At 36.7% G+C, this 14,860-nt stretch overlaps 1 protein-coding gene across 1 annotated transcript; it reads right to left on the bottom strand.

The window, feature by feature from the left end:
* Nucleotides 1-6,054: 6,054 nt before the first annotated feature.
* On the bottom strand, nucleotides 6,055-13,612 carry LOC117116050 (deleted in malignant brain tumors 1 protein-like). Its single transcript, XM_033259991.1, has 10 exons — nucleotides 13,485-13,612; nucleotides 12,614-12,940; nucleotides 11,898-12,218; nucleotides 11,044-11,085; nucleotides 10,657-10,887; nucleotides 9,664-9,845; nucleotides 8,393-8,799; nucleotides 7,901-8,003; nucleotides 6,936-7,098; nucleotides 6,055-6,312 (listed from the first exon to the last, which is right to left on the bottom strand). Exons 1-10 carry the CDS (start codon nucleotides 13,534-13,536, stop codon nucleotides 6,134-6,136), a joined length of 2,007 nt encoding a protein of 668 aa, XP_033115882.1. The 5' UTR covers nucleotides 13,537-13,612; the 3' UTR covers nucleotides 6,055-6,133.
* Nucleotides 13,613-14,860: the final 1,248 nt, after the last annotated feature.

Raw genomic sequence — 14,860 nt, 5'->3', positions numbered from 1 at the left:
AATGCAATTTTTGTTGTATCGGATCCCTTTCAGTGCTCATGAATAAACGATCGACCAATAGCTAATAAAAAGGGGCCGTCTCTTATGACGAATGTTTCTTTGATGTTCATGATCTAAAAAGGGCGACCTTGAGAGAGTCAATAGAGGTCGTCGTTTTGATTGGGAACAGTGAGTTTAAAAACTCCTGTAAAAGCCAGACTCCGGATGGAATAATATTTTTGATAAATGTTGTACAAGCATGGACCTATTATAGGTCCATGATACAAGTAAATATTCTCAGAAGACACAAAAAAGGTGTTTAAATATTTTAAAACCAGTGAAAAAAAGGGGCATAACCACCATTTCCCCACCTTTTCCTCTCAGTCTTTAAATATTCAAAAAAATTAAAACTTTTTGTCCTAAAAAATCAGTTGTACAACATATTATAAATAATGTTTTCATACGAAGCTGGTAATTTTTCAAAACAATGGAAATTTGAAATTAATTTTTATAAATCCAATTTGTTACGGGGCAAAAATTAACCATATAAAATGGAATCTTGGTAAAATACATTACAATACCTCAAATACCTTCGACAACAGACACTCATCAGGGGCGGATACAGGATTTAGCATAGTGGGGATGGAGTAAGTAAAGATGGACGACCAGCCAAGCACCGAGGGCATGGGCGGATGCAGCCTGCCAGAAAAAAGGGGGTGGGGTAATCTGCGAGCGAAGCGAGCAGCCTTAGGCTGGGGGCCAGGGGGCCGCCGAGGGCCCCCCGGCGGCGTCCAGGGGCAGAGCCCCTGGTGGGGGTCGAAGGGGGCGAAGCCCCCTTGAAGCCCAGCACATTTGAGGAATATGAGGTTGTATTGAGTCGATTTTGACTATCTAGCATGGTAGTTTTCAGTAACAAATAAATAAAAAAAACAATAGGTGTATGTCTTTTAAAAGAAATTTTAATATACAGGGTACCTGCAAAATGCAACTATGACATGTGTCATTAAATTAGTAATAATTCATCTACTCACAACATAATCTTTGACAACATACAAAGGCTCATAAATGTACACCATTTCAAGAGAGAAATTTCACTTTTAGAAAACATGATGAAGTTTCTCAGCAACATTGAACATAAAAATCAACAAAACAACAAAATCCGCTACTCTATATTAACACTGAGTAAATTATAAGTGTTCTATTTTTCACCAAGTGGATTTATGAATAGCATTCTCCTAGGGTGTTTTTGGTAGGAAAAGAAGATTTAAACACTGTGGGTGTAATTTTTTCTTTGCGAAAAAATAGAGGGGGGGGGGGCGTCTTTTGAACTTTGAGAGCGTAAAACAGGGCCGGCGGAACGTTTTTCAAAGTGGGGGGGCCCAACTTATAAGCAGGCGCGTAACAGGGGTCTTGGGTCGGGGGGGGGGGGCAAAGGTAATAATTTTCCCGGTTAGTAATTTATCATAATCATAAATGCGCGCGAAATTTGAGATTTTTTGGCACTTTAAGGAGATGAAAAAGGCATTTATAAGGGGGTGGGGAAGATTTTCCAAAGATAGATATTTCCCCTTGTTCCCCGGTGGTTAGCCTACGCCATCTGGCAGCTTAGATCAAAGGAGTTAAGTAGAGAAGAGGTTGCAGCGTGTTGTGAGTCTGGTCATTATGATATCTTCCTTTTTATTCTTGTCTTTATTTTTCTATCCTCTTTTTCTTTTTCCTTTCCGTTTCTCTTCCTCTTCTTTCTCTTTCCCTCCCTCTCACCTCTTTCTTTTCTCTTATTACCCGATACGACGGCTAGTTCAGCCCGGTAAAACCGTTTGGGGGGGGGGGGCAGTCTTCCCCTCCCCCCCCCGCCTGTTACGCCACTGTGGATATAGGCCCCGCTCCAAAAACTGAAACTGGTCGTGCGGCTACACATTCAGTGTTGCCTGCAAGTTAAGAACTGATACCGTAACTATTTTTTCTTATACACATCTAGATGTGTATAAGAGACAGGTTGTGAATCTGGTCATTTTGATATCTTCCTTTTTATTCTTGACTTTATTTTTCTCTTCTCTTTTTCTTTCCGTTTCTCTTCCTCTTCTTTCTCTTTCCCTCCCTCTCACCTCTTTCTTTTCTCTTATTACCCGATACGACGGCTAGTTCAGCCCCCCCCCCCCCCCCCCCCCGCCGCCTGTTACGTCACTGTTTCATGTCAATTAGAGACAACAGGATTATACAATTTCATACAGTATATCTTTTAAATTATACAATATGATTAAACCAGGTACTGTACTTGAAAACAATAAGGAAGCAAACCTTACACGTCAAAAGTGTCAAATGTTGTCTACACAAAAACTGCACTTTATTAAAATAATAAATCTACTAAAGGGGTGTCGTCAATGGAGATATGCACAAATATGAGTGCACTGTGCATGGGGTTGTCTGACAGCACATACCTGCTGACCTCGATAGAGAGTGATTGATTGCACAAAGGTTTCTATGCTGGTGCATCTGCGCTAAAACTGTCTTTGTAGCTATGCATTGCGCGATATGAATCAACCTTTCAATATGAAATCAACCTTTCTATGGAATTGTGTATCCATTCAATTATCTCAATTTTTTTTTGTGATATAAGGGGGGGGGGGAGCGCGTCGCAGGCGCCCCCTCTAAATCCACCCATGCTCATCATGAAGTATAAATCGCTTATAATACAGGGAGAAAAAAGACATGCATTTACAAAATGCGAGAAAAACCACCCCTGAACCACATGGTCATTCGTCAATATTGATCCAGATCCATATAGGCCTAGAATAGCTTTTGATTAAGTTTAAAAGTTAACACAACTACTGTATAGACGCTTGCTTTATGCGTTTCAATATTAAATTAAAATTATCGCCTAGTACGTTATAAATATTTATATTTATTTTTTTCATTATATGAGGTTGACCCTTACAACGTAGCTGCATTCAAGACCCCGGTCTTTTAAATAAACGAAATCGAAATAAAGTCTTACGAGGCTGGGGCGGTTGCAGGATTTGGCGGTAGGGGGTGCGTGAGGGTCAAAATAGAAAATTTTGAGAATAGGGACCTCTCAGTCGCGGATCCAAATTTTTAGATCGGTTTCCATAGAATCGCTCACCCTATCGGCGACAGTCGTGACAGTTGTGGTTCACAGACGAATCGGGGTGCCTTCTCGATTGCGCAGGGCAGCTCTATAGCAATGCACCCTGATACGTCTGCGTCTGCACGCAATCGGAAAAGTTGAACCAGGTTCAACCTTCCCGAAAACTGCCGGCAGCTGCCGCCGATGGGTGAGCGATTATATGGAAACCGAGCTTTACCCTGATTATCGCACATAATGGGGTCCCTGAGTGGGCGGGGTCATAGGAAGAGAGCGTAATGTTTGTTTGTTCCGTCGCGGGAAGACTATTTTAGACGTTGGGTGGGGTGTGGGGGAGGGGTTGGTTTGAGGTAGTCTTGGGGTTCTCCTAGAAAGTTTTTTTTTTCTAGATGCTGAGAAATTCACTTACGTGCATTACGAGTCTTCTATTGATAAATTAATACACACTGAATTAATAGTTTCCCCCATTTTACCATGGACAGTTAATAATTGCGATGATGATGATGATGATGATGATGATGATGATGATGATGATGATGTGATGATGATGGGAGACACCGTAGCAGGTAACGACAGGCTCCTGTGCAAGGTTAATTAACAGGCCCTTTGGTTGAGTGTCAACAGAAGACCGTATCCCGAGTTCGTCGTCACAGTTTCAATGCACACAATCGTACAACAGTAATTATCTACAATTTATATACTCAGGACATTGTCGACTGTCATGAAAATACCATCTAATAAATTACGTTATATGCATGCTCGGAAGCGGAAAGTTTAACCTAAAAGTTTGATAAGTCTCATTTTGTTTGTTGAATGATATTATATTCTAATATTACCACAACGTAAGGAAGAACATTTTGTCACCTAGTATACAAAGTTCAGACCCATATTATACATTTATATTTCCTTAGGCCTAAATCCTAAGGAAGTCCGATCTATATCCAAGTTTCTGAAATACGTGGGAATTTTGTTTTATGATGTTTGTTAAATGGTCTTCTTATAAAAATATTGCAGTCTAATATGAGGCATGTTGTGGCAAAATGGCTAAGTTGTAGCAAAAATTGAAATTCAAGTTATTGGTATTTTTAGATACCTGAGTATGTGGCCATTCATTCAAATTAGACATTTCAAGCCAAAGTTATTGGAAAGTGAAAGTACAGTACTCTTAGAGTATTATTATAAACAGGACTTTGAGTAATTGCCTTTCAAAGTTATTTGTGCATACATTGTTTAATAGAATGAACTATGAACAATAACGTTAAATAAACAATTTGTTAACCACTTCCAAAACCAATACATTGGGACATGATTAATAAGACATTAAACTGTTGATCTATAGTAAAAAACAAATTTGGATTTTTAGGCAATTTTTGAGCTCCCATAGTTTATAGCTCATTTACTCAATACTGGACTGTACGACAACTTAACCATTTCGCCACAACATGCCTCATATGACCACAACTTAAGGAAGTCCATTCTTTAAATGTTTAAAAGATAGTGCAGAGTTTAACTCCGTTAAAGACTTGTTTTTTTTTTTTGTCTGTTTTTTTTTTCTTTCATTTTTTTTTTGTTAGCATTCGTAAAAGAATGAAATAATAATTCATTAATCAAAAAGTAATAATTAAAATAATATGTTTTCGCTTTGTTGTAATTTTGGAATAACAAAATATAATACAATTATATATGCCTTTCAATAATTTTATAAGAATCAACACACATGTATAGCCTATCCTGCCTGTGATTGATTTTGTATACCATACATCGTGACATAAATCATAATAATAACTCAACAGTGTACCGTACGTTATCGCGCAGCCTCTTTGATCAATACTTAGACAATGACCAGATCTTCCCGACAGGGGGGGGGGGGGGGCTGGAATCTCTGACTGCTGGTTAGTAACCCCGACAGGCGGCATCTTACCTTGCATGGTTTTCTATCAAATTATCCTTTTAAAATAAAGAATACCATAATCAAGACAATTTTTCGCCAACCGAGGGGTTGGGGGGGGGGAGCTTGTCGGGGTGCTGGACCACTCTTTGGGGAATTCCTGACACCGCCCCTGCCAGCACCCTGGGATTAGAAAGCAAGCATCTTTAAAACACCAAGATCTCCACTACAATGTTCATCCACATCATACCCGTTATTCATTTTTAGCTCCCTTAGAAGAGCTCAGGAATCATACTCATCTGATTGATTCCTTTTTCGGCAAACCGATTAATAATCTTTTTTGTATGGGCGGCCGTTAGGGCCAATATACGCTATTGCTTCTAAAATTGATTATTTTTTGTATGGGCGGCCGTTAGTGCCTATATACTCTACTGCCTTTATTATACTGCCCTCATCGTAGCTTTCGAGATTACGAGAACTTGTTAAATTATGAAAGAATATTCACAACAACAAGAGATATTTGCTTATATATTTAAAATCAATGGATAACAACTCATACACATGATAATCACAAACAAACTTAACTTCTAAATTCTTTTAATATCGGTTACATTTTCATTAACCAATGGTGTACACTGTTTGTAACATTATATAGAAGCGTAGCACATAGATTGAAATGTACTTTCATAAAGCTCTGTCCACACTATCAAATTTTATGTGACAAATAAATGTGAAATGCCCATATTTGGGTGTAATATGACATCATCATACCCATATATGGGCACATCACACAAAATACTTACAAAAAAATGTAATAATAGTGCAGAGGTGACGCCAGGATTTGCCCGAGGGTTCTCGACGGAGTGGGCCGATGTCCCCGACGAGGTGGGCCAATGCCCCCGACGAGGGATCAGATTCTCACGACGAAAGCAATGTGGGCGTGGTCGAGCTTCGATTAAAATGTTCCGAATATGGTCCAGGAGGCGAAGCCCCCGAAAATTTTAACAATTTAGGTGTTTCAAAGGCTTATTTAATCGATTTTAGATTCTACTAATATGTAGAAAAAATACATATAATTTTGTAATAGTGTGAACAGAACATTGGAAACTCTTATGATAAGGAATGTGACATTTTATGTTTGATAAGTGACAAAAAGTGACATTCTATTCGATATCCTGTGGCAAGGGTTGATAGTGATTGGTTGTCTGAACAGGCTGGCTTCGTTTAACTACGTAAATAGCAATCCCAACGATGAGAAGAAAATTCATAACAAAGAAAACTGAAGTAATAAGTAGCGTATTCGAACGGTCTTCGGTAATAGTAGATGATTTGGCTTGCGAGGCTGGAAGAACAATATCAATAATTTCATTTAAGAGAATTTGTCTTAGAAAATCTGTTCAGAAAAGGAAGGAATTGGCGGATGAGTTTAGCTGTGAATTTATTTATAAAACGATTTGCCATTTGTTTGTTTGTTTGTTTTTTCTTTTTTTAAATGAAAAAAAATAATAAAACGAACCAGTGTGAAAACCATTCCACTAAAACCAAACAAATAATAAAGTTTCAAACATATTGTTCCATTGTAGTAGTACTGTATTTGTGACAATATATTGGTAGATCTCTGTCGGTGGTGTGGAACAAAGGCTTTCATAAGGAGAGGATGCATTTGGGGAATGTGGCCCCCACCCCCCACATCGTTTCGCCACTATTTTTTTAAATTTCAATATATTCAAATTAGCGCTTATTAGCAGTACTCACTTATCTATTCTGAGTATATTATGCCCCTCGCCCCCCCCCCCCAGCTTGTTTGGAAAACTCTAGATCCGCCCCTGTTCATAGCCAAACTGTGTTTGCTCCTGGTTAAAGGTGCGTTTATGGCACTGGATTCGCCAGTTGGTGATTGAAACTGGCAAATATCGTGTGTATCGCGTGTATACTTGATTATGTTTTTATTCTCAGAATACCTACCTTCATTGCTTTCCGAATTTACATGTCGCAGAAACAATGGCCCTTTCGATAGTTTTTCTCTCTTGAATAGCGTCATTGGTGAACGTCTATTACGTTGTCCACACGTTCTGGTACACGTTGGGTCAGTAGCATTACAAAGAGTCATCTCACAATGTACGTAAACCTAGTAAATTAAGATTCAGTGAATGACTGAATATACTGAATTACAAGTGTTCTTTACAATGGATACGGTATTTCCTACAAGTGCAATTCAAATTCTAGTCGATGTGTGCCGCTGATGAAAAGGCGTAGTAAATTGTTGTAAATAAAGCCCGTTGTAAAATATAATTAACCTATGAAGCGCTGAAAATGACTGAAGTGCCCATCTCTCTTTCTTATGGCGTTGTCAGTGCGCACGGCTGTTGGGGTTTGCCACTTCTTCAGGCGAGTACACAGCGAAAGTTTCGAACCCCAGACTTGATGGTTGAGAGTCCGAGTATAGCAAATTATTTTACCAAATAATTAATGTGTATGTATGAGTGCAATGGAATTGTAAATTTTTCAACGGATGTAAACATTCTTCCCATTGCACGAATAAAAAACATTAATTTTTTTTCGTTTTATAACACACATAAAATACACCTAAAACACCAAAAATAGATCTTTGTCATTTGATATTTTAGAAAAAATAGAGTTAAGTCTACATTTCGTCGGAATGGAACAGTCGGCCTTCTTTTAACCAATCCAAATATTGTATTAGGTAGGGGCATGCAATGGGAAAAAACGAATGGAACAAAAATGCACGGATGGAACCATAGGGCAAAGAAACAGTTTCTTTGCTTTATGATGGAACTAAATTTTCATGAGTGACGAAATAGTGTAAATAACCAATGTCACGTGATATGAAACCCACCAATCAAATGATAAGGTTCTATTTCGTTGTGTTATATGAAAATTAAAATTAGTATAGTAAATTAAATGTTTACCAGATATTGGCCTTGCACAAATCTGAATGCATCAAGCTGAAAGTACACATTTTGATTATCACCATGTGATTCTGCAAACGATGTAGTGTCATCTGAAGGGCAGCTAGACATAAAATATATATCGATTATTATAATATATATGACAAAACTGTTGTATGAACATTATTATAGTCATGATGTGCCTATTATAGTCATGATGTGATGTCATCGTCAATAAAGGCGATATATAAATAATCAAATAGATAAAAAAAAAAAATATGCACGTCTCCCTCCAATTAAAGACCACCTTTGGTCTTTAGCAGCTTTGGTCCTTAATTAGAATAATAAGATAAAACAATTTTGTCAATATGAGATCTCAGAAAAGTGGTCTTTAATTGGAGGTAGTCTTTAATTGGACGGGTTTTTACTTAGAGGGAGACCAGTATAATAACTTAGGCCCCTATATTGTTACCCAGACGTAGTATGTAGATTTCACGATGATTATGAACTAACCTATCTTGGATAAGATCATATCTTGGCGATGTAGATGCATCTGAACTTGTCGTAGCAACACAAGAATCAATATATAACTTGACGTCTTCAGTGTAAGAAGTTACATGGGCTCCCAAGTAGATCGTCTGCCCAATATCTACAACGACTGGATAATCATTGTTACCGTACGGAAGAGTGAAGTTCCCTTCTTGATACATGTCTAAAGCAAAAGAGAAGTTTCCATCGCTTTCAACCGCATCTCCAATTAGTGAGACCTCTTGCGGGTCGAAGTTTATTGAAGATTTTCCCGAGTTCTTTAGGTTGCACTTAACTGGAATTACAAGTTCGTGTTCTCTAGAAATGATATCACTTTCGTCTTTTCGTTTTAGAATCACAGAATTTGAGTACTCGACATAATTATCTGAAAACTTAAAAAAGAAAAAAAAAAACAAAAAAAAACCAACATTAATATAGTGTTTTAACTGGATTTAAATATCAGAAGCACCATGAAAAGCTCAGCCGACACAAAACGCGGAAAAAACCGTTCAACATGTATGTTTTTTATGACATTTATGTGAAAAATTAATAACGTATATTTTGGGTTAATTTAAACCAACTGGAGTTTTGGCAGCACCGCCGCTCCCCACTAACTAAAAATTCTGGAGCAGCCCCTGTTTACATGGATGTAGGCCTTCACGTTCATAAATTGTAGAAACGCTAAAAAAAAAATAATTACAGTATGCAAAAATTCCATATGTGGCGTACGGGACATTCATAAACTGTTTTCAACCTGCAACCTGATTAATAATTAATACCGGTAGTCAAAAGAAAAATATTTTATCACAATATGTATGTTGTACAATAAGTAACAACACATGGCTGCTATTTTAGCTGAAATCAGGGTTTTGGAGGAAAAATATATTAAACCATTTAAAAAAACGCAATTTACTCCACAATAAATAAAGTCAGATGATCAGTACTGTATGTTGGCTTATGTAATATCCCATCATGTTGACCGGTAACATTTGCAACTGTGTATAATCAATCTATTAGCAAATAAATAGGAAAATGAATAATATTTTGAAAATATAGTAAAAAACCAAGAAGTCATCATTTTTGTATGAAATGCTAAAAATATAACATTTCCAATAATTCATGAAAAACTTGATTGTTTTGAATACTAGTGTTATTTGGTTATGCATTTCACCTAAAAGCAGATGTTTTTGATCATTATTTGATTTGGCCACTTTTTGACTTTCTAATATGGAATATCTACATTCATTTATACATACCAGAACCTGTGTTCCACATCTGTCATATCTTGTCATAAACAAGAGCCAAGAAACCCCGTCTTTATTTACTTGTCCAATTGAAGTACAACTGATATCAAGTAAATGAGGAGGGAAGTTGCTTTGATCGATGAGGGAGCTATCACCAACTAATATAGTCATGTATGCATCATCACACTGTACATCTAGAATTTATAAAAATACTGTATTAAAAACGGTATCAATTAATCAATCGATCGATCGACCGACCGACCGACCAACCAATCAATCAATCAATTAATCAATCAATCATTCAATCAATCAGTTGGTCGGTCGGTCGGTCGGTCAGTCAGTCAGTCAGTCAGTCATCAATCAGTCAATCAATCAATCAATCAATCAATCAATCAATCAATCAATCAATCAATCAATCAATCAATCAATCAATTACTGGCATTAACACTGTAAAACAGCATGATGCGTACAGAAAGCTCACAATTTTGTTCTGATTTTGGGGAGACGTTTAAAATCTAAACACGTTTAGGCATAGCATATGCTTGGGATCTTGACGTGTTTAGGATTAAATGTGTTTAGGTATTTGACATCATGATATTAAATACCCAAGCACATGTATTGCTAAACACGTCAAAACCATAATATGTGCCTTATGCTTCGTTTAGCTTTTTAACGTGTCAACAAAACGGGACACAATTGCGTGGAGGCTGTTTTTGCAATTTATAAAGGGCCAAGCCTCAATATAACATTCCATGTACACTGTCGTTCAGTATATAGGCCACAAAACAAAGGCATATGGCCGGGTAGCAAATGACCGGGTGTCAAATGGCAGGGTGGAACTGAAGGCCGAGTGGCAACGGGCAAGGTGGCAACAACGGGACAAAATCCAACAAAAATTGTTATGAATCAGTTGAAACACTCTATGGATAATATTTTCAACCATTCAAGCGTAAACGTAATTGAAGATGAATTGTAAATATGAATATTTTAAACTTAGTAGATTACCTGCTAGAATATCTTCATCTTGATGTGGAGTGGTCAAATCTTCATACTGACGTGTGGTCAAATCTCCATCTTGTTGTGCAGTGGTCCAATCGTCATACTTAAGTGTGGTAGAATCTACATCTTTGGTGGTCGAATCTACATCTTCAGTGGTCCAAACTTTATAGTGACGTGTGGTCAAATCTCCATCTTCAGTGGTCCAATCTTCATAGTGACGTGTGGTCAAATCTCCATCTTGATGTGGTGATTATATAAAGTTAATACGTACATTATAGATAATATTGGTAAAAAAGTTATATGATGATGATAATTATTATTATGATAATAATTAATTGTTGTCTATTCTTTTTTTCTTAATGCAATACAAAGTATATAAACATAAAAACCTACCGGTGGTATCTGTCCGATCACGAGTCCATGGTGCAACTTCAGCTAACAACGAAAAGTTATACTTGTTACAATTAAATAATAAAAATATTTTTATTTCATTTTATTTTATTCCTTTTGGCAAGAAAATACAAAAATATATTACAAAAGAACAAAACAAAATACAAGAAATACAAAAAGTAATAACATGGCAAAAAAATAAAAAACAAAAAATCTCAAATGAGTGTCAAGGAATAGCAAAAGGGGCAGGGACATTGTCACCTAAAAAGGATGTGATATTCTGTACAAAAAATATATGGATAACTAAAAAAAAATTGATTATAAAAAAAAATAATTACATCAAAAGAAAGCAACGATTACGTACAAACATTATTCAATAGAATTAAAATAACAATGTCATATAATAAAGTAGGCCTATTATTAATTTAAAAAAAAATCAACAATATCAGATAATAAAGTAGGCCTATTATTAATTTTAAAAAATCACACTAAGGGATTTTAAATTTTTAACATAATTTCTAATTTTGCTGATTTATTTTTTACATATATTTATTAATAAATTGTTTATTTATTTTTAACATTCTAATAACAAGTACCGAAGCATTTTAATTTCGACCGGAGTGGCGTATATTNGGATTTAGGGGGGGGGGGGGGGGGGGGGGTGGAGTCTTCTTCCCATTGAAAATATTTCAAACAGTTAAAAAATCACCTCAAATTTCCCTATTTGGCAAGCTACCTCCCTGCACTTAATTATCGCGTCCCCATTTCACTTTCTTCGCACAGCTATCAACCCCCGGCCCCTCCGACTTTCAGGATTTCTAAAAAGACGCCACTGTGTGACCGTTGATCTTACTTACTTGTTAAACGATTATAACACACAACACTAACATCCTCGGAGTGATCACAATTATGAACACCCCAACCGCTATGTCTACATTCTGATATAGCTTCTTCAACTCCAGTGCATCTTACGTCATCCAGCATTATTGGTCCGGATCCTTGGCCAAAGTGGGCGTTACCATAAGACGCTGAGCTTCCTGCAAAGCCGAGTTGTCTGCACGCAACATCCGAGTTAATAGCGGTCCAAGCATCATCACAAACTGTTCCCCAAGTATTTGAGTACATCACTTCTAGTCTTCCTTCTCGATTGGTTGTTCCATTAACTAACCGAATCGTCTCTAAAATGTATTAAAGGTGAGTTAAAATAATTGAAATTAAAGAATTTATGACGTCAGAGGTTGGTGTAGGTAAATAAAATAAATAATCCGTATATTTGTATTATAGTTGTATGTTTCGTGTCAAAAAATGTTAACACTAATATTTATGTATTGAAATATTTGATTTAAAAAAAGATGAAAAAGTTGTTGACGTAATCTTTTATAAAAAAATAAAATAAAACAGATAAACAAATAATGCACTGTAGTTATCGACATTTGTTTTCCAAACTACTGTACATTACAATATTATTTAATTAAAAAGATAAGCTAAGATAAGATAAATTGTAGTATATTAGGTTAGATGTTGTAAAAAACAAAATATAAAAAGATACAGTTTTTATTTTAAGAATACGAACTGGTTTCATTGCACCTAACGCCAGCATCCTGGGAGTGAGTGCAATTGTGGACTCCCCAGCCATCGTTTGGGCATTGTGTTAACGAAGACTCAGTTCCGCGGCACTCGACATTCTCAAGAATAATTGGACCAGTTCCTTCGCCGAACACGTCACTGCTACTGAAGGCTTCAGACGCTCCAGTATAGCCCAACTCGCTGCAAACAACATTCGCATCCTGTATATCCCATCCATTACCACAGACTGTCGCCCATCTACCATTAAACCAAATCTCAAGACGTCCTTCATATACACTGCTGCCATCAGCTAACTGCATTGGCAAAGCTGACTCTATTTAATAAAAAAACAAAACAATGAGTATTAAAGTATTTCTATATGATTGTAGGCATACAGTATTGTGCTCGTATAGCATTATATATATTTTTTCTGCTCCCATTATTATAGCAAAAATAATTAATGATGATACCCCTATGTTCTCTGTTAGATTGTGACAACAATCAGTGGCGTTCCTATATGGTGCATGGGGAAGCACTAAAAAAGTTTGTCCCCAACCCATTCACCCCTTCCCCCTTCCCCTTCACTGGGAATGTTCTAAGCAAAGAAAAATACGCTAAAAATTATCGTATTTTGCGCTCTAGTTCCCCTTCACGTCCATTTACCTCTATCAGCCCCCATTCAAAGGTGCCTAAATACGCAATGAAACCAAACTATATTTAATTCCATTGTGTCTTTAATTTCGTTAAAGTAATTGTAGCAAACGTTTTTTTCGTGTTTGAATTTAAATTCATTAAAATATCATTTACTATAATTGCAGAATTCAAAAATATATGAATGTAGAGTTAAAAACCTATTTAGACGTGGAAAAATTACTCACCAGCTACTTCCAAAAAGCATACAGCTAAAACAAGTACAACTGTTATTTTCATTATTTCGGTTACGATGAATTCTATAAGAGATGATGTAAAAATTGCACAAATCGCAGAGCTGTACCACTTGTTAGGGGTCTTATATATACGCATCTATTATCGGAATTACTTGTTCCATACGTTAGATTATTGATAAGAGAGGTAAACGTCCATCTAATTATTTGATTTGTCAATTAAGCTTCGGTCGGTTAGTGTTCTTACATTTTCAACGAGAGAGAGGCGAATGAGAGATAAAAACAGGGTATTTATTTTTGCAAATATTAAAGATAGATTTAAAGGTATTGGGCTAAAATGATGAGGAGGAGGATGATGATGATGATGATGATGATGTTGTAATGATGATGATGATGATGGTTGTAATGATGATGATGACAATGGTGATGATGATGACGATAATGATGAAGACGATGATATTGACGATGATTATGGTAATGTGTACGTGTTGATATACTGGGCAATTGTAACTCCTTCATGTACAGTAACTCGAATTACCAGTGGCGGGTTCAAGTGGGGTGGGGGCACAGCCGGCCATGCCCCCTCTAAATTTCTCAAAATTGTATATAAAAATAACTTAATAGAGAAATATAGAAAATTATATTCAAATATAAGTCTGAGGGTGCCGTTTCCGACCATCTAGATGTGCCATAACCGAGATCGTATACACCGCAGGCCCCACTCTATTTCAAATTCCTGGATCCGCCACTGGTTACTGTAACACGCCATTAACATGTCATTGGCCTACGTAATTGTTATTATCATCTATCTTAAATAGATTACTAATTAACATGTGGAAGGCATAGTCATATATTGAACCTCAACATGTGTTTATTGATATGAATAATTGGAAGATATTTAATAATAAGTAGGCCTAATAATAAATTATGTTATAATTACCACCATCACAGCCACCACCACCATATAACACAACCATCGTCATCGTCATCATCATTCATTATCACCACCACCATGTATACGAAGAATTATCGTTAGCATTAGCGGTCATCATCATCGTCTTCACCATCGCCAACAGCAATGTCCGAATGGGAGAGGGGAAGGGCGGAAGGGGCAGAAAGTGGGGCAGATAGAGGCAACACTATCCTAGGGTGTCCGTGGGCCCCCGTGAAAACCTCTGAGGCTTATTGCGCGATCACTTATTTCTTTTTTTTTTTTTTTTTTTTTTTTTAACTTTCGAAAAGCTTACCAGCCACCCCACCCCCAATCCGCCCCTGTCATCGTCATTAAATTCACCATTGGGTGATCCTATACTGTACATTGTTGAGATCAGTAATAACGTTGTGCCGTACGGTTTCCACAGAACATCGAA

The sequence above is a fragment of the Anneissia japonica genome, unplaced genomic scaffold (genome assembly GCF_011630105.1).
Source record: "Anneissia japonica isolate Jap-2015-1 unplaced genomic scaffold, ASM1163010v1 scaffold287743_len2803612_cov181, whole genome shotgun sequence".
Lineage (NCBI taxonomy): Eukaryota > Metazoa > Echinodermata > Crinoidea > Comatulida > Comatulidae > Anneissia > Anneissia japonica.
This window is presented reverse-complemented; position numbering and strand designations above follow the sequence as displayed.